The 20350-nt window shown below is 37.8% G+C and overlaps 1 protein-coding gene across 1 annotated transcript in view; it reads left to right on the top strand.

The window, feature by feature from the left end:
- TAF1B (TATA box binding protein (TBP)-associated factor, RNA polymerase I, B, 63kDa) overlaps nt 1-18183 on the top strand; it is a gene marked incomplete at both ends in the record, with an annotated part of 49879 nt that extends 31696 nt beyond the window's left edge. The window contains 8 exons of the mRNA XM_010016987.1: nt 5158-5305; nt 7446-7623; nt 7943-7989; nt 10417-10422; nt 10762-10852; nt 11273-11343; nt 13553-13778; nt 18018-18183. Coding sequence (XP_010015289.1) covers nt 5158-5305; nt 7446-7623; nt 7943-7989; nt 10417-10422; nt 10762-10852; nt 11273-11343; nt 13553-13778; nt 18018-18183 — 933 coding nt within the window. The remainder of the gene's footprint in view (nt 1-5157; nt 5306-7445; nt 7624-7942; nt 7990-10416; nt 10423-10761; nt 10853-11272; nt 11344-13552; nt 13779-18017) is intronic.
- Nucleotides 18184-20350: the final 2167 nt, after the last annotated feature.

Here is a 20350-nt window from a genome sequence, read left to right as displayed (position 1 = left end):
TTTTCAGAAAGGATAGAATAGTATCATCATAAACTGAACTGTGAATATTTAAGTAATGCTTGCTGAGATATTATCCTGATACAGGAGAAGGAAATGGCCTATACAGTCATCGAAGAAGAGAGTCAGTCAGACCACATATAAAACAAGAAGCTATGAAGCCTGCAAATTAATCTAGACAGCCATCCAGTGCATAGTGTTTTCTACTTGTTGACCAGCAACATTCTGATATTGTCCAAACAAGTAGGAGAGGCTGCAATCGTGGCTTACCTAGAACAATTACCTGTTACTCTGATCTGATTATCATGCTAATAGTCTGGCTCATCTGCTTCTGAAAACCAGCTTGTTCTTTTCTAATACAGGTGAAAAATGCCATGTAACTTTGAAAGATAAAGGCAACCAATTTAAATAGTCTAATGAATATTTATCATAATGAAAATCTTGTTCTAGACGCTTCTTCACCAACTCAACAGTGTGTATTTTGTCCTTGTACGTTCAGTTGAAGTTGGTGGGGGTGAGGAAGGGAAGAAAAGAAAAAAGTGTTCTCAAGTAGTATGACTCTTCTGTACAGCTTTCTGGAGAAGACCTGCAGCTACCTTATTTGTCACATGTGGGAATAAGATAGAAAGGTTTTAAAGACAAAGCTGTTAAGAAAAGTTCTCGGTAACCTCTGTACCCAATCTAGAAAAGTTATAGACTCTGTCAGTGTTGTTGATCAGGCTTGAAGAAGTCCCAGCTTGCGAAACATCTGAAAAGACTAGCAGGTGGCATAACTTTAAAAGGATTGTCTGTCAGTCTTCCTGAAATTATTAAGTGCCCTCAAGGGTTTGTAACTGAGTTTTATACGTAGAGTGTTTCCCAGGTTCTCGAAACAAGGTGAGAGCTCAGTAACACTATGTGCTGATGGACAGGGGAGTTGTCCTAATATTTAGCACAGAAATACAACTTGAATTTTTTGATTTATGATTGGATGAGTGAAAGTTGTGCTTGGAGAGCATGTGGCGTATGATCTAACACTGTCCTCTCTTGTCTAAGTACTCCTCCCTTGGGGTTTAATCATGGGGTGCTGGAGGCAGAGTTTTTTCACCTGAAGGAAGGAGGCCACAGCTCTGGATCTGGCTTTCCTAGTTGATTTGCTGGTTGACTTTCAGTGCAACTTGTTTTATCAGGTTCTTTTCTTTTGGCAGAGATACAGAGCTAGGTGGAAGGTGGTATTTTTTATTAATTCTGAGGTTGCTTGTTTGCTCTATCTTGCTTTTTCTTAACATTGTCCTAACGTGCTGTGCTGGTTGTGTGGAATTTGGGTTTTCTTCTGTTTTAACCCTCCCAGTATCTGTGACACTTCGCAGAGTAAGAGATTTGCTCTGTGAACTCAGAGCTCTTTCAGAATTAGAGTATGAACAGGCTATGTAGTGACTGGGGAAAATTACCAGTGCTTGATTATTGAAGTAAGTCTTCTCAGTCCTTAAACTTTCACCCTTTGCCGTGGTGTATCTGACCGAGATGTGATCTTGTGCTGGATCCAGCTTACGCTTGCAGTTCACAGTTCAAGAGATTACTGCATAGTCCTGGAAGCGTGGTGTTTGGTTCAACTTGCATCGTCATGACTCAGCGCTGTGTTGTAGAAACATGAGTACTATAGAGAATGTTTTTGAGCTTAGGGAGGTAAGCCCTGGAAGTAGCAATTGATTTGGTAGATCTTTATGGTGGATTAGTATCCCCTGCCTGGATCTGCACATCCCAATAGTGTTTACATCTTTGTGTAAACACACATCCATGAAGAACAGTTTTTGTCTGTTAACACTTTTTTTAAAATAAGCCAAGTGATAGCTCTTGGTATTTTATTTGCAGTTTTTACACCACTTGTGTTTGCTCTTCAAAAAGAGAGGCTCTGGCTGCCCCATCCCTGGCAGTGTTCAAGGCCAGGTTGGACAGGGCTTTGAGCAACCTGGTCTAGTGGAAGGTGTCCCTGTCCATGGCAGGGGAGTTGGAACTAGATGAGCTTTTAAGGTCCCTTCCAACCCAAACCATTCTATGATTCTATATAAAAAAAGGACATCAGTTGTCATTTTAAAGCAGAAGCATTTTCTAGCTATTTTGAAAAAGAACTGTATTTGCCTTATCTAAATTCCAAACCAAAGCTTTGAAACAACAGTCAGTGCTGGGCATGAGGAAGAAAGGATGATTCACTAGTGCCTATGATAAGAAAGCTGTCTACCTACCCTGACAGAGAGAGAAGCTCAGGTAGAAGGTGATATAGGTGTCTACTGTGAGTTCTCCAATTAAGAGCTATATTCCTTAAAGTAACTCTGTGCTAAATTAGATTGTTCAGATAACTTCACTGGTGATAGTTTAACATTTGAGGATGGGAATGCTTAAAATGACTGAATTCCCAGTGTCTTAATTTATTTTCATCTGTGATATATTATTAAGAAGCTACTAATTCAACTGCTTTTCATTAAAGGGAAAAACATATTTCCTTTATATCTAATTAGGAATAGTGTTTATGTAATGCTTTTGTTTGAATTATCTGGGACTTCAATTTTTCTCCAAATGTGCTCAAGAGAAGTTACATATGATTCAGGTTTTGTTCCAAGATTTTGTTATTCAATTTAGCACTGCTTTTTAAGAGGAATGGAAAGTACTGTGAGCCTGGTCTTCTGTAGAAGTCTGGTAATGCGTGTTTTTCTTGTTTCTCAAGATAGTCCTGCAGCAGTCTGAGCCAATTTTTAACACTGTTTAGAACAACATATAATGAACATGATACAACTTCCTAACTGTTACAAGAAGTTGCATGTGTAATCATAAGTAAGTGACAGCAGAATTATTCATTTGCTTAAGCATGTGTTCACACAGTTAAGCAAGTCTGAACTGCAGTCTGAGGGGAGATCATTTAAAAAAAGAAAAGGAAATGCTGGGAATCATTCAAAACAATAAAACTTGAGCATTGGCTACACAGCTTATGTTAAAGTAGATGAAACCAAATGTTTGAATAAAGCCACGTTATTTCAGTCCTCTTGTTGTTGTAAACATGATTGTTCTGGTTTTAATCAGGTCTAGGGAAAAAAAAAAAAAACAACCAACCAAACAGAAGCCTGAATTCAGTCTTGTTCAGGAAAGTTTTGAACCTGTGTACAAAGTGTAAACCCCTGCTAAAATCCTATTAAAGCGAAGTGCCTTATGCACAAACTGACTTGATAAAATATGAATGCATGATAAAGTGCTCTGCTGAATTAGAACCACCAACTAGAGCAGAAAAAGCATTGAAAATGGTGAAATAGCCTGAACAACTGAAAATTACCCCTATAAATGAAGTAATAATATAAAATACAGAGAATTAAGAATGTTTAATAAAACAGTTTAGGCATTAAGAAATGAGGCTCAAATCTTACAGTCCATACTTACGCAAACTGCAGGTCCTGCTGAGTTCATTATGAATAAGCATGTCAAAATCTGTCTGTAAATTATGTTCTCCTCTAGCAGGAAAACCTCAGTAGAAATTGGGAGAACTTTCTTCATGCAGTCAATAGTTTTGAAAAGAGAATCACAGATTTATTGTCATGAATAAATGTTCAAACGTGAAAGGTTCTAGAGAGTATGGTCCTGCTGCTGAATGGGAATGGGGACATAGTCACAATGACCGAGGAGAAGGCTAAGGTGATGAATGAGTTTTCTGTCCTAGTCTTTGATAAGAGCAGCCGTCAGCAATCCCAGGTCCTTGAAACTGATAGGAAAGTCTAGGGAAAGGCAGAGTTACCCGTGGTGGAGAAGGGGCAGGTTATGGAATATACACCCTAACGGGATGTATGGAGGTTCATGGGCCACGGTGGGATGCTGCAACAAGTGCTGAGGGAGCTGGCTGGTGTCATCACAAGGCTACTGTCAATAACTTGAAAAGTCATGGTGACTGGGGGAGTGTCTTGAGGACTGGAAGAAAGCAAACATCATTCCTGTCTTCAAGAAGGGCAGCAAGGAGGATCTGGGGCACTAAAGGCCTGTCAGCCTTCTATTGATCGCATTCTTGTTGATAAATATGATAAATGAATACATAACAATGCATTGCGGAATAACCACAGACACCAGCACATGCCGGGGGTCTGACTGGCTGGAAAACAGCTTTTCAGAGAAGACCCTGGGAATTCTGGTGGACAAAATGCTGTGAAAATGCATCATGGGCCAGCAGTGTGCTCTTGTGACAAAGACCACCAGCATCATCCTGGGCTGCATTAGGCAGATGATTAGTGGCCCAAAGGACGTGATGCTCTCTACACAGCTCTGGTGAGGCACATCTGGAGTGCTGGGTCCTCTTCTGGGCTCCCCAGTACAGTGGAGACATGGACATAGTGGACTGAGTCCAGTAAAAGGCTGTGAAGATGATGGAGTGGAGCATCTGATAAATGAGGGGAGGCTGAGAGAGCTGGGACTGTTCAGCCTGGAGGTGGAGAAGATTCATGTGGGGTACTATGTGATACCTACAGGAGAGTGCAAACGAGGAAAACCAGATCCCCCTTAGTGGTATCCAGTGACAGGATGAGAGGAAGTGGGCACAAACTGAAATACAAGATCCATTTAAACATAAGGAAAAACAAAACCTTTTTTCTTTTGTACAGTGGGGGTGGTGAAACACTGGAGCAGATTTTCTATAGACCTTGTGGAGCTACCATCCATGGAGGTATCAAAATCCGACTGGACATGGTCCTGGGCAGCCTGCTTTAGCTGACCCAAGCAGGGGCTTGGACTCGATGATCTCCAGCAGTCCCTACCAGCTCCACCCTTCTGTGGTTCTGTGATCTCTGAGCTCTTTAGAGAGTTCACCCCCGATTGCTCTTGGGTTTTATCTTTGTTTTTTGTTTTTTTTTTTCCAATGCTTTTTCAATTTTGGAGTGTCTGGAGACATACTGATCTCTTCACAAAAAAAAAATAATAATGGGTTGGTTGCAGGTCTGAAGCAACTTCCTGTTTGTTCCTTATTATTTCCTGGGCTTTAAAACTAGCACGTTTTGCTTTTGCAGTACTGCAGTCTTGCTCTGTTCCTGCATGAGTGCGTAATCATAGAGTGCTAAAAGAGTCTGTATCATCAATAACTTAATAATAATTTAAAATCATTAACAACTATGATAATAAAGCAAATGTATAACATCCTCTAACCCTTTCTTTCAGTCATGGCCTGCATATGAAGAAGTATACAACAAAATGCTTGAACTTGCAGTGTTTTTAGAACTGCCTCGTTTTCCAGATATAACAGACAGCTGCTTTCTTCATCCAGACATGTTGTGCATGAAGTACTTGATGGAAGCTAATTTACCTGGTAAATATTTTCCCAAACCCGAACTGATAAAATTTTTCTTTGGTTTATTAAACTCTGGCAAAAAGACTTGAATTACTACTTTAAAAGTGCCTGCTCTTTTCCTTCTAATTTATACCTATTTAAGCTTGAACTGAAAGATAATTTCTGTAGAAAGCACCTTCATCAAACATTTAGAGTACGTATTATAGGCTCAGATACGCAGGGCACTCCGGTGCAGGCTCTCCAAGGCTGTGGAGTGGATACTTCCTTTCAAATCTGTTAGTATCCATGTAAACTAAGAGGCACTAGTTGAATTCATGTGATTTATTAACTGTAGCTAAATGATTCATGAAGTTGGGACCTGATTGCTTAGTACTGGAATTGTGTGATATACAATATTGACTGTATATTCTATAATATTGCATATTAGCATTCATTTAAACATTAACAAGTGATGCTGTGTGACAGATAAGCTGTGTTCTCACTTGATTTCTGATTTAGTTTTGAAATCATATATTGCATAAATATTGAACTGTTCTGTTTATCCTGAAATTGTCTTGAATGTTGAATTGCCAAAGGAAGACCAGTCAGTCTTAGTATGTGAACTGTCTGTTGAGCTACCATACTTCAAATACCACTGTCACTGAAGATGAGTTATACAGAAAAATAGCTTTTAAGTTGACATTACTTTTTACCCCTCGAAAGCATTCCAAAAATTAGTAGTCTTGGGGGGGAGGTATTGTCTTATTTTTCAGTTAGTTATGTTGAGTAAAGCTACTTGGCTTTTCTGTTTACTTACAGCTGAATGAAGAGAAGATAACCAACAGATTTAGCGCTAAAATTCCATACCAGAAATTCTGATTTTGAAGTTTTACACCAGTGGTCCTATCATATAGAAGATCACATTATTTTCCAGATTTTGAAGTATCAGTTGAATCAAGGAAAAGGCTAGGAAATTTGCATTTTCAGATTTATTACAGAAAAATCCCAAGCTCGGTACTATTGGAAAATTATTGTAGAAGAATATATTGTCCTTTACTTTTTCCTTGCACCTAAGCTTTTTATCATGAAGGAGCATTTTATGTTTTTTTTTTTTTTTTTTACAAATTGAAAAAGGACTATTGTTGGTGTCTAGCAACTCCTAAAAAAATAAAGCAAGCCATAAATTGGCAGTGTTTTTTAGGACAATAAGTACTAATGAAAAGGCCATTTTACGTATCTGAAATGAAAGAAAACGTACTGACAGTGTTTATAAGAAAAATTAGTTTCCAGATTTTGTTCAGCTTTTACTGTTATGTACAAAAGGATTAAAAATGTGTGCCTACTGAACTCTCTGTAAGCAGTAAGAGAGTATAAAGTATAGCTGGATTAAGGTTGTACTTAGTCATACATTGCTAACCTTTGTGGAATCTGATGGTGATGTAATCAACTCCTGTATTTCTTGCTGAACAGGAAAGGTGAGAAATTTGGGGGATTTGTATCTGTGAAAAATAAGCATAGAGTAATAAGAGACTGTATAGACACCTTACTGCTGCTTTTGGAGCTGTATTTGTGTATTTTTGACATAACCCACACCAGTGGGTGCGATGAGGCTCTACAGTGTAAAACCAGCTTTAACCTAGGCTGGGACTACTTGTACCTCAGCCAGGTTTTGTTGGGGTAACAGCAAGTGCTGCCCTGCCATGATGAGGCTGCTGTTCATACTCAACTAGCTTCCTTCAAACTAGCCCCTGTTCCTCTTTGCACTACTGAATCCATCTTTACGTGAGTGGTCAACATGCAGGAAAAGGTTTCTGGCTTTTGTGTATTTTTTGAAACTATATTTATGCAGCTTAAGATATGCTTCCCCCTAAGAATGTTCATGATGGTCTAACAAACAACATCATTCAAGTAACATCAAAGCACTATTAAAAATTTGATATTTTTCCCCCCTCCATGTGACTATATGATAAATTGTCTGTTTTCCATGCAAACATAATGAAGGTTGGCTAGTATTTTTAAAAATACCCAAAATACTTCTCAGCCTAAAAAAATGCTGTCTAATGCTGTCCTAAAAGACCTAAGCATTCTTTTCCTCACATGACCAACATATTTGCACTTGTAAAAGTATTTCTAGCTTGTCTCAACTTACTAATTTTGTGTTTTTATTTACGTGAATCAGATGAATTGCATAATTGGACTTGTCGAGTGGTGAAAAAGATCGGTATTGGAGATGCGGATTTCCTGACTCTTGTGCCTGGAAATAGGTCAACAAGAAAAGTGAAATACGATGTTCTTGCTGCAGCAGTTATTGTAGTTGTGCTCAAATTATTGTTTTTATTAGATGATAAGTATGAATGGTAAGTGTGCAGGCAAATCCATAGCAAAGCCCAGATTTCAAATAGTGCAAATGATTGTCTTGGATCATTCTTTAGTAGTATTATTTAGTAATATTAATTTATTTGGTAATATTAAGTTTACAGTATTTGAATTTCCATTAAGTTCAGTAGCATAAAACATACACCTGAAGGCATTTTAGACATTAAATATCACTTATTTTTGAAAATCATCAGTTTGAATCTGAAACTTGGAATAAAATTAGGATGTGATTTTTGTCGGTTGTATTTGAACTTCATGTGAAAAGTGCAGTATTTGGATGTGATTTTTTTTTTTTTCCAGGTTGCTTTCAGACTTTGCTGGAGAAAGAAATAAAAATAGCGAAGAAGGTACATAAATATTCTAATAGAAGCAGTCTTATGATTTTGTAAATGAAATAAATTTGTAATCAGGCTTAGAAAGAGTTGTCTTATTGATCATTAAAATGTGTTTTTGTCATTTATTCTTTTAGGGCAAATCTTTATTCAAAGAAAACGGTAGATCCTGTTCATGTAAAATCACCCCAGTTTACCTGCATAATTCTTGTTCTACTGATAGGGGCATTTGGTACACATTTTGCTTGGTGCCTTTCTGCTTCTCCTTGTGCATGTGTGCCTCTTGTTTTAGAATTTTATGCGTGCTAGATGAAGATGAATGGATATGCAGTAAAGAGGGAGCACACTTTGATCGTAAATAGCAGATACTTATTAGGGGCATCAAACCATGTTTATGATAAAATCCAAACCTGTTTAGTCTTGTTAAATAAAATGTCTTAGTGTGTAACATATTTCAGATGTAATCTATTTTCTTAGTCCAAATAATCCTGAGAGAGTGTGGAAAAGCTAGCAGCAATTAAGATAGAGAAGATAATGGCGTGAACATGGTTCTTGGAGGGCAGAAAGACCAAATCAAAGATTAGAAATCCTCAGGAAGATGTTCCATGGCCTGATCCAGATCACAGCCGAAGATAAGGTTAAAGACGTGTTACAGTGGTTTATCTTTTAAAAGTCTTCCATCCAGGTTTGGGTCCATTTTGACCCTTCTGTTACTTTTAAAAATTTAAGTCAATCATAAAAGCGGTGTTAGCCATGCGTGAGCGCAATTACTGCTGTATCTAGAGATAGGCATCACTGTTAACTAAAACCAGTAATTCTCATTTTCTAGTGGATACACAAACTTAATTTGGTTTTGTTCCTTCCCCCCCCCCCCATTTACCTTGAAAACTTGAAGTACGTAATAGTGACACGAGCAGAAGTTGTGCAACCACTTACAAGCTGAGGCTCAGAGCCATTAATGTCTTAATGGGGTTTCTCCTTTAATAACAAGTCTCATTGCCTTTGGGAATTAACAGCTCAGTCTTTGCCCACTTTTTTACTTTAAAGTCGGCTGGTGCAAAATGATCCATATGCCTTGTTATGTTGCCCCTATCCTTAAAATGTTGGGGTGATAGTGAGCAGCTGCACAGAGGAGCTGAGGTGAGAATTTCTGTTAGAGCTGTGGTTAGCGCCGGAGCTCAAAACTGCCTCTGGCATTTTCCTAAAGTTAGCATGCCGAAACGAATAATTGTTAACACCGAGTTTTAAAGATCCAATTTGTGTTGGCTCCATTCTCAATTTAACTATCCTTTCCCTAGTCTTTTTTTTTTTTTTTTTAATTAAAAAAATTGTATTTCAGCTCCTACAGTTTCTCAAGACAGGCTGGAAGCTGTGCAGTAGATAGTTGTAGTTACCCAGTGAGTTTGTGTATGTTCTATGAACTCCACGCATACACAATACAATTTATGTTCAACTAAAACGTGATTGAGATGCATATAAGTATGTGTGTATCACAGAGCTGTCCGATTTCCACTCAGCTCTATGAACATCAGATTAGCAATACTGGCTAGGCAAACACTTGTTATAGTGTAGCATGATGTCTCTGATAATGGTTTTGTTTGAAACAGATGCTTAATAATTCATATGAATTTTAATAAAAATTTTCACCACCCCCCAAATTGCACTCCCAGCACTTTAGGAGTACTTACTGTAACCTCTGGGTTTAGGGAGTTCATAAAAGAAGTTGCATCCACACCTTTGAATTTTAAGAACTACTTAAGGGTCTTTCCTCCCTTCATTTGTCTGTTGTTTTTTGAGTTCATCTAAATTTCTAGCATCTTAGACAACCTTTGGCAGGATAACCCAAATAGCAAAAATGCAGACAATACAAAACATCTATAAGCTTGATTATAAGAACAGTATATTCACCTTTAAAACAGTTCAAACAGCTAGCTGGCAAAGCTAAGCGTGATGCAAGCATCACATGCACTGCAGCTGGGGTGATGGGGAAATGCAAAACCCAGTTAATTCACAATGCACATAATCCACCCACAGGTAATAAGAGTTGATTATATTTTAAATATATAAATCTACACCGTAGTTCTATTTGGAATTCTTGGTGCTGTATCCAGTTGGTTTACTTCAGCCCTGTGCCTCTTCGGAGCATTGAGGATAAGTGTGCTGCTAGAATACCATATGCCTTAATGGTTTTGCATGTGCTGGCGAATGTTGGTTCACCTATCAATGGGTGACTTTCCTGTGCTCAAAAACATGGGAGGCTGACACAAAGTGAATACAGTTGTTCAGTTTATCTTTCCAGCCCTGTATGGTGTCACAGGTAGTAGAAGAAACAGTGGGGAGATATGTTGGAAATTTTACATCTGAGCTTGTTTAGATCTTATTTCTTTAAGCCTAAGTTTGATGTATAGTTTCATTGATCACTTGAAGTCAGCTTTCAAACAGGTGAAGGCAACTTCATACTGTGGAGATCTCGTTCATTTGGTAGAAATGAGGTAGTTTCTAGGCTTAATTTTCAGAAAGGAGGGAAAAGGCTTTAATTACACTAAATCTATGACACCTATTCTAAGCTAAGGGGCTTCTTTGAACTTCTCATGACAAGTTGTTCTTTTGCTGCATTTCTTTCTTACAGAATTGTTAGATCAAGTATGTTTTGTTTGAGCACATCAAATCCAGGATAGGTTTGTTAACAGGCAGAAAGCACACAGTCTAACTGCGTGGAGACCACCTTCTGCGAACTACACATTTCTTTCACTTCCTCCCAACATAAAATGTGTATGTTTTATTCAGGTGTCCCATATTTTGAGTTCAAAAAGTGGTACAAGGTGATAAAATGTTCCTTGGATGCGAAGCAAAAGAAATTAGATGAAGAAAGAGCCAAGTAAGAGGTTTTTAAGTACTTTTTCTTTTTTAAGGTAGACAGTTCTACATTAAATCCTGACCCCCACAGAAATTAAAAAGGTTAGGACTTTGCTCCACATTCTCATCCACCAAGCTTGGGTGAATAGAGTGATTAATCCCTATCTTAAATTTCTATTTACACTCATGGTGTTTATTCAGCATATTAATTAAATGCTCACTTTCTGTGACAAGTAGCTTATGCAGCTGAACACTCAGTTTGTCTACTCTGAAAAAAAGACTTTCTAGATGTGTTGGGGGGCAGCAGCTTTTAATAGCACTAACCATTAGATTATTTTGATTTCAATTTAATAGCTCTAGCAGTATTTGTAAGAAATTGCTATTCTTTTACTTATTTGCTCCGCTTTCTTTCTTAACAATTCTTAATGTCTCTTACTGGTAGGTATTTGTGGAGATGTGAAAAGCCACTGTTTTATTCAGCCAAGAAAAAATCTAAAGTTCTTAAGAGAAGACGTGAGTAAATTTTGCTTCTTCCCAGCAATGCAGAAATATGCTCTAACTTTTCCCACCACAGAAAATCTGCAGCCCTGACTGATAACATTTACATCTTAAAATACTTTCTCTTCTCTCTTTCATCTCTGGGTACAATTACTGTACTACTGTTTACAACCTGTGGCTGGAATTCTTCAAAGAGACTTTTTCCTCATGCCTAACTGAAACTGCCTTTGCCAGTCTTCCTAATGACCTACTGAACCACATCTCAAAATGAGTAGTCTGTCCCCACCTTCACTGGTTTGTCAGCTGCCCTTTTATAGCTGTGAGCTTTGTGAATTGTTATTGCTATTCTGGAGCTTTCCTGTCCCTTTTCTCCCTTACTTTCTCATATCCATTATTATGGATATCCCAGTATGTCCTTTGCTAGACCTTGCATGTCCCTCTTCTTCTCCTTCTTGCAGTCTTCTATAGAAAGTGAGGAAGACTTGTCTGGACATGACTTTACTTGAATAGCTAGCGATATGTGGTCAGGATGCAAGTACATCTACTTTATTTTAGTAGCTCTAGAAGTACTTGGGAGAAATTACTGGGGTTTACTCTGACATAAAAACAAGCAGAAAAAATGACCAAACCCCTGCTTATCTGTGGAAATATGGAAAACCAGAATTTTACTCAACCAAATCAGTTCCGGAGTTCTTCATTCTATATTTAACAGTATCTAGTAAGCAGCAGCTATCTGGGGAGATACGTTAAGTGCGGCAAATGATATTTTCCCCTTTATCCCTTTATACTCTTCCATTTTCTGGAAGTGATTTGCTAAGGGACTTCTAAATAAGTTGTATAATCCTATTTGGTTTGAATAACTCATGTTGGATTTTTCTTTCAAGGATACAGTTGGGTTTTTTGAATATTCTTAATCTTCAAAATTTGGCGGGTGTCAAGTTCAAGTCATGTTCCATGGTAAAATGTCTTTAGGTTTGTTTATTTCAAGCTGATAATTTACTCAGATGCCCTTTAATTCCTGCATTTATAAGAAAAAGTGAAAAATGATTCATTGTTCCCCATTTCTGTGCCACTCTAGATTCCTTTTCTGGCTCTGCTTCTCTTCAGGCTAGAAGAGGATCATTTAGATTATGGAGTTTTACTACTGGTTTTTGTGAGCAGGAATATCACATATTGTCATTGTAAATGGGCAAGATTCATCTTAAAACAAATTTCAGATAATAGAAACGAAGAGTGCTTTAGAAAGAACACTCACGTGCCAGATACAGGTTTTCAGAAACATTCCTCAGCCTTTGTTTTTGATGGTAGATTTTAGTATCCTCTTAAAAGGTAAGCTTACAAGTCCTTGGAATAATTTAGGATGTCTTTTCTGCCTTTTTTATTTTTCCAGTTTATCAATGAGTTTATTCAGATACAAGTCATAAAACGAAGATGAAGTTCCAATAACAGTGGTTTTTAACCTGCTTTTTATCTTAGGGAAACAAGGCTTAGGCAGTCATACTGTATGTGCTGATCTATCATCATAACTTCTTTCCCTTCTTAGCCTCAGTGACTTAGGAAAGTTTGTCACTCTTTCACTAGCAGCAGGGAAAGGTGTAGTGGGGTGTGTTGGTTTTGGGATTTTGGTTGGTTGGGGGTTTTTCATTTTGTTTTTTTGATTGGTTGGGGTTTTGTGTTTTGTTTGTTCGTTTTGGGTTTTTTTTCCCAGTAAAAAATTGCACTATGAAAAGTTTAACCTTAAATCTGTATGTGTATGAAACCAGGCTTCCTTAATTCTGATACACAGAAAACTACTCAAACAACCTTAGTCAGTCTGAGAGACAGCATACAATCAAGGAAATATAGCAAAAGGCATCCTGGTGCCTATCAGCATAAAAATACCAGCAGTATCAATTAGATTTTACAGGTCTTAATTGGGGGAATGCTTTTGGAGTGCCCCAGTATTAAAATCATTATGTATGAAAGACATGGCATTTTGAATCCTCTTCCACTATCTTTTGCTAAAACATGTGACAGAGGTGAATTTTAAATAGAATGGGGAAAGAATATACAGCCCTTCAAGGTTTCTCAGTATTCCACACAGAGGTCTAAAGAAAAAAGAAATCAAAAGGAAAAAAGGCACGAATACCCTGTTTTAGTGTATTAATCGCATCTCAGCAGTATTCTAACACTTAATACTTTTGCCTTGGTGAGTTGTTTTTTTCTTTTGTTTCTATTTGTACAGAAATGGTTGTGAACTTACAAAATCAGTTTGGCAAGCTGTCTGGTTCCCTGCGACCTGCTGAAAAGCCAAATCCTTCAAGTTTTCAGTTAAGTTGGTCAGAAGAAAACACAGATGGGAGTTGTTTTCACGGGCATAGCCTGAAGGGAGTTTTGCAAGAAAAATGTGGTTTACTTAAACCCATGAACCCTGACTATTGGCAGTGTACAGTTAAACTATGCACTGAGAAGTAAGTATTCAGATTTTTGTTAAATACACTTTGGAAAGTTCTCCTGCAAATAAAGTGGCATGTATGTATTTTTTACAAATGACAAATACGGGGTGTGTACACAGCTATGTATGTATTCATATATAGTTAAAGTCATTCGTAGAAAGGGTTGTGTGTGGAATGGTTAGTCTTGGATTGGTAGTAGACAAATTGTAATGTGAAGAGTGATCAAAGTGAGCTTTTGATAAGAGACATGAGACAAAGCCAGCAACAAGAGTCACATGGCGAGAGTAGCAGCTAGATACAAGTACTCACTTTGCTTCCTTCTTGATAGTATTTTAGGCAAAACTTGCGCCACAACCCTCCAGGGAATGGGAAAACAGCTCCATTCCTCTCCTCCCTGGTCCCCAAAAAGGCATAGGAAGCTAATTTTCTAAATCACTATGCTGCTGTTGTGGTGGCCTTAATCAAAATGAAAGTTCAAATAAGCAATTAATGTCTCCAGAATACTTTTTTAAAAAGTAATTGCAAGTGAGGACTTTACCACTATTTCATCTAAGCATAGCAGCAATCAACAGTTGTACTTTTTGGAAGCACAAAAGTAAAAGATAAAATTTCTTTCACTGGAAAAGTAAAAGAAGAAACATGGGAAAAATAAACCATTTTGTGCTATTAAGGAAGTTTAGTGTTTGTCTTTAGTAGAGAACTGTTCCCAAATCCTGCCTTCGCAAGTGAAAGGGATTTTTTTTTCGATTAAGGTTATATCAAAATAGTAATTCTATTTGTTACTAAAATTGTTTTCTTTAAAGGAGAATGATATCCCTGCTAATCCAGCCTTGTACAAAGTTAGATGGATGTTTAAGTATCTGTCTGGTTTGTGTTGAACTTCTTGTTCTTCCTTTAATACTTTCTCCTCTTGTGATAAATCTGCAAAAATTGGTGAGTTTTCTACTTGGTGGGTGCTGGCAGAGGACCATCCCTGGCAGTGTTCAAGGCCAGGTTGGACAGGGCTTTGAGCAACCTGGTCTAGTGGAAGGTGTCCTTGCCCATGGCTGGGGATTGGAACTAGATGATCTTTAAGGTCCCTTCCAACCCAAACTGTTCTGTGATTCTATGACCATGGCCAGAGACAGAGGGTAAAAGCCCTGCTGAGTGACCGTAGGAGTTCAGCAGCGTTTACTCCAAGGAATAGGAAGTATCTGAACTCCCTGGGTAATGTAGATATGGCTTCTGGGTCATGCACCAGATTTTGGTTGTGCCACTGGTTGTATCACGAAACTGTAATCCAGATGAGGAATGTACCGTTGAGGTGAAAGATATGAACTTGGCTTGGATTCTCCTGAATTTCTCATGTATGCATTTGGAGGGTTTTTTCTGGAAAGGAGGTCAAGTCACATTAGTGTGAAATGAGATTTCATTAGTGCATTGAACAACATCTTAAATCTTTATCTGTTTATACTTCTGAATGGCATGCTCAAGAGAGCAGTAGCCTCTACAGAGTCTTAGCAGTACGTTTGTGATTTTTGAAACATTAAATATGCCCCTTGAAAATAACTCGCTTTACATTTATGCAGTCTTTTCTGTCTTTCAGTGGATTTATTTGCTTATCTTTATTTTCCTTTTCACATTACCTTTCACATATCCACCGTGACAGAAATGGGTTGGAATAATGTAAGCACAGTGTTATATTACAAGAGCTTTGGTTGTATGGACTCATTCTTTTGTATGAATAAGAACTTTTTTTTTTTTTTGAAGGGAGGAGAGGTAATAATCCTTTTACCACAAATTTGCGTAAATCTTATGCACACACTGAATGAGTGGATATTTCGGTGTATGTTTGTGTGAATAATCTTTCATGCAAAGTCTGTTTTTAAGCCTACATTTTCATATGTAATATATTAAAATGTTAATGGCAAACTGTCATAGCCTTCATGAAACAAGATTTGAATTAAAATTCTTACCGGTTAAATTTCCCATTATATCATTTGCAATGCAAGTAGTTAATTATACATCTGACACTTACTTAACTTTGGAAAACAACATCTACTCCCTTAAATATGAGGGTTTATTGTATGCAAGTGTGTATATGTATAATAGAACTGAAAACAAAACTTACAAATTCTCTGTCTCTAAAAATCATCATGGTCTAACTGGGACTACTGAAATGCTTTAATCCTGGGGCTAAAGTATGATTTCAGTGTGGGCAAACCTGAGATCAGTGAAATATGGTTGGTGAAATGCTTTTACATTTTCTTTTATTTTAAAACTTTCAGCTAAAGCTGGACTGGATTCTAAATTGATGTGGTGTAGAAGTCTTCAGGTGATAGGAGTTTTATGGTTGGACTTGATCTTAAAGGTCTTTTCCAACCTGAATTATGAGTCTATATATGATTAGGTATTACAGTGTGTAAAAAATGTTAAGAAAAATGGATTTCCTTTAGTACATCTAAATTTAAAATCACCAGGATTCTTTTTTTTTTTTTTTTTTTTTTTAGTTCTTCAGAGATGCTTTTAGTGTAAATAGCACAAAAATAGCACCAAATGGGGCAAAAAGGCTTAGGTACTCTTGCGAAAAGTGTATCTCCAGTTAATAAGCGCTTTACAATGTCAATGTAATCATGCATTTGCCCCAGAATACACAATATCACTAATCTGCCCGCCAGTGAAAACTGAGATTTGACACCTAAATTGCCATAAGAGCTGTAATTTCTGAATCTCAGGGTTGATTAGGGCATAGCAAAGTATCTTAATTCATATTAGCCAAAAAAAAGCAGATTTGGTTCAACCCAAAATTTCTCGATGAAGCTTGAATTCAGCCAGTGCATTGAGTTGTGGGGACAGCTGGTTTGTTCTGGTGCTGCTGAAATGTCTCGTTTCATTTTGTTTCTGTAATGAGTCGCTGGCAGCTTTCAGGGATTGTGAGGTAGGGATGTACGGCATGAGAGACCTAGTTTCAGATTTCCAATCTGCCAGACTTCAGGAGGCTTCAAACAAAGACTCTGTTCCCCGAAGTGCAGCTCACATGGCACTGCAGGATGGGTCTGTCTCTTCCTCCAGTTTGAGGTAAAATGTAAATGCGTGTTGAGCCAGGGGGAGCGAGCAAATAACTCTATAGTCTGGTAATTAGCACACTTGCTCGTAAATTGGGTCAGAGAGATTCCAGTCCTTGTTCTGGTGAATATTTAAGACCGCTGCTCTGAATCAGACAGAGGGGAAATTTTAAACCCTGCTTCTCCACATCCCAGGGCGATACAATACCTAGTAAGCTAGAAGATGCATACAATTTATGGGGAGTAACAACTGATTCCCTGTATCAATGTAAAAGACTTTAAAACAAAATTGAAGCAGCTGGATTTTTTACTATTTTAAACTTACCACTTTTAACAAAAAATTGAGGTTAACCCAGAACAGGATGTTTTTTCCAACCTAAGTTGCTGAACTTAACATTTACAGAGGTCTCCCTGCAATCTGTCTTCTGTAGCATCATTTGTTCAGTCTGACACCTGCTACCAGCAAGTTCAGTCTGCTATTACCATTATATACTCCATCAATAAAATCACTTCATCATTTTCATTAACATTTTCACCATGAAAGCTACGAAATAATTAAGCAGAGGACTGCTATAGCACGCACTACTTTCTGTTGACCTGGTCAATGTTTGCCCCAGTGTTTTCCTATGTTACTCCATTGACGTGAACTTCGCTTTTCTTTCTTGTTCTAGGCAGGTAATTTATATTTAGGACTAAAAAGGAAATGGACAAGAAATGATGGGTTATAAACCCATGGCATAGCATCAGCAAGAGGAGAGAGGACCCTACAGAGAGTGTGGGCAAGGAGTAGAGAACAGAGCCTGGGGTGTCTGCATTGGATAGTCTTACAAATTTTAAAAATAGGGTAATGGAACCATTTTGCTACTTTTGCTAAAAGCTGGTAGGATGAACAGTGGTTCAATTTAGTCCTGAAAGACAAAGACTGTATTGGTTATGATACTGATTCACAGTGCAAGAAGCTATACAGTTTTTTCCTTCTTACCATGTCTGCACCGTCCCTGAACATGTCTTGGTCTGGTCCTGTCCTTCAGGGTTTTGCAGGAGTGGGTGCCACCAAAGAATTGATTTTGAAGACCAGAATTGTGATTTATGCTATTTGTAAAATGTAGTTTTCCTCTCATTAAAATTGAATATAGAAATGCTAGAGAAATACTAACTAAATGTACTTGTAATTTAGGGAGCTTTCTTTTTTTCCCCCCTTTCTTTTCAGATCATGTGGTCATCTGGCTCATTACTCCAGAGAAGAGGACTTTCCCCAGAGTTACCATTTTGTACTAAGGTTATTCTCCTTTCTTCTGAGGATACAGCCTTCTTATATCCATGACGAGGTGTGTGTGATAGAACACAAACTTTTTAATAAAAAACTCTATAAAAAGCCAAAATACAGCACAGGCCTAAGGAAATAAAGAGGCCTAAAAATAACATTATTAAAACCATGTAAATTAGTTGGTTTGATCCCAAACCATGATATTGCATCTAAGGTGGAACTGATCCTTCTGCCTGCCTGCAAATTTTTTGTTGAGATTGTACTGCTGAGACCTACTGCTGTACTTTACTTGTAGTGACATTTTATCTATAATTGAAGTTGCTGGTTTCCAGCTGGGAAAGTTACCAAGGAAACTGTTTATTGCAATTTATTTCCTCACTTTGCATCAGAGCCAACAGGAAGCTATGAAATTACCATGTTTTTTGGCATAGTTATACATGCTTCGAGTGTACCGGACAGCACGCTGGCATCTAATTACATTCTGAGACTTTGCAATTAAGGTACCTATTTTTTTTACCTACTGTTGTATGACAGCAAATATATTTCTAGAAAGTCATGTTTACTTTGTTTTGAAATAGTGTGTTAACAAATAAAAGGAGCAGTTGGTTGATGTTTTCACTGCAGTGAGGTTTTTTAGTCCTTGTTTCTAAACATGCTGTTCTGGAGCACCTCTGGCACTACTTTCTACATCTCCATGCATGTCTCCCAGTCTCTTGATATGCCTGAGCCTCTCATTCAGGATCGTGTTTTACTCCAGGTGTCACAGATTCTGCAGCTGCTTTTATACCTGGAACTGCCCATCCTCTTTCTTGTGCAACGGTATCTGCCAGGTCCTCCTGTCATTCTTCTTTTGCAAAGCTATTGTCATTTAAATTTCTTCTGACCGCTTTGTAATTCAGCATCTTCAGCAGCTTGCACCTCAGACATTCTATCAGTTTCTCATGCTCAGTATTATTTATGCACTGTGCTTTTAAACTGTCCCAGAAAATGTGTAAATGAAGTTGGGTGCTGCCACTACATTAAAGACACCATAAGATATGTATATGTTGAACAGAGATGTTGAGTAGATACCCAGATGAATAATGCTGCTTTCTGTTGAATGAAATAAAATTCAGCAACTCCAGCCGTCAGTATGGACAGAGTACAGAAGCTGCCAAATCCATTTGATCAGTAGCTGTTTCTAAGCATTATTACAGACAAGAAAAATGGTGCCTGCAGACTTTACAAAGACTAATGTCTTCCTTCCTGAGCAAAGGCTTCAGTGAGATGCAATGTGGGAGGGTAATCAGCTCAGTGTGTAGTCTCGGAGTATAATGGAAGTGCTTAAAATCTATTGCAGTTCAATACATGAAGCCATTGTCTAAAAATTTGGAACAGGTGAGTGATAGGAGAGATGTGCTGCTCTACCTGTCTGGAACAAAGTGATAAAGTAGTATGCCAAGCACAGGCAGAGTGGACAAGACTATTAAAGATAAGTTGTCGTAGTTACTTCAAAATGCTGACAAACCAGGAGGCTTTGCCTGCTCAGTAGAGGCAGGAGGTAAGTAAGCATGGTGTCCTGATATAAGGTGGCAGAAAAGACAGTTTGGGTGAAAGTTTTTACTTTTTCAGATATTTTATATCATTATTGTAGAACAGGGATTTCGAGCAATGTTCCTAAAAAGTGATTGTAAAGTGCAGATGAGAAGGCACAGTTTTATCCATACAGAGCTCAACTGTGCTTGATGGTGGAAAAAGAAAAAGCAGACTTCCTTTGCTTCTCTCTTGCTGCTTGTTGGATGTGCTAGGGATTTCGTAAGTGGGTACAGTTTAGTAAAATCTATCGCTATGTTGTGCCTCCATACCTGAGACTTCTGAGATGTGTCTTGAACTGACGTTTACATTAATGGACTGGGAATATACAATTTGAAGCTCATGTTGTGTCTGGTGTTTGTGTTTTAAAATTAGCCATTATCTATTATGTTTGACCTCACCTGAGTGAATGGCTAAACTTTGTAAATATTTGGCAAAATTACTCACTGTTCTTGTTCTAGATGGGTGTTTGACTTAAAAATATACAGAAGGGTAATACACAGTGTCACAGTGCTTGCTCAAGCGACTGGAAGTGTCTCATTCTTTTTACTGTAATATCTGTTAAAGGTTTGAATTAACTATCTAAAAGACACTTCGTTATACTTAAAGGATTCATTTAATTCAAAAGTCTTTATTTGAAAGACTTATGCACTTAATTATAGGTATACCTTTCCTTTAAAACTACTGTAGTAGTAAAATCTGAG

This window comes from Nestor notabilis, unplaced genomic scaffold (assembly GCF_000696875.1).
Source record: "Nestor notabilis isolate BGI_N333 unplaced genomic scaffold, ASM69687v1 scaffold23476, whole genome shotgun sequence".
Classification (NCBI taxonomy): Eukaryota; Metazoa; Chordata; class Aves; order Psittaciformes; family Psittacidae; genus Nestor; species Nestor notabilis.
This window is presented reverse-complemented; position numbering and strand designations above follow the sequence as displayed.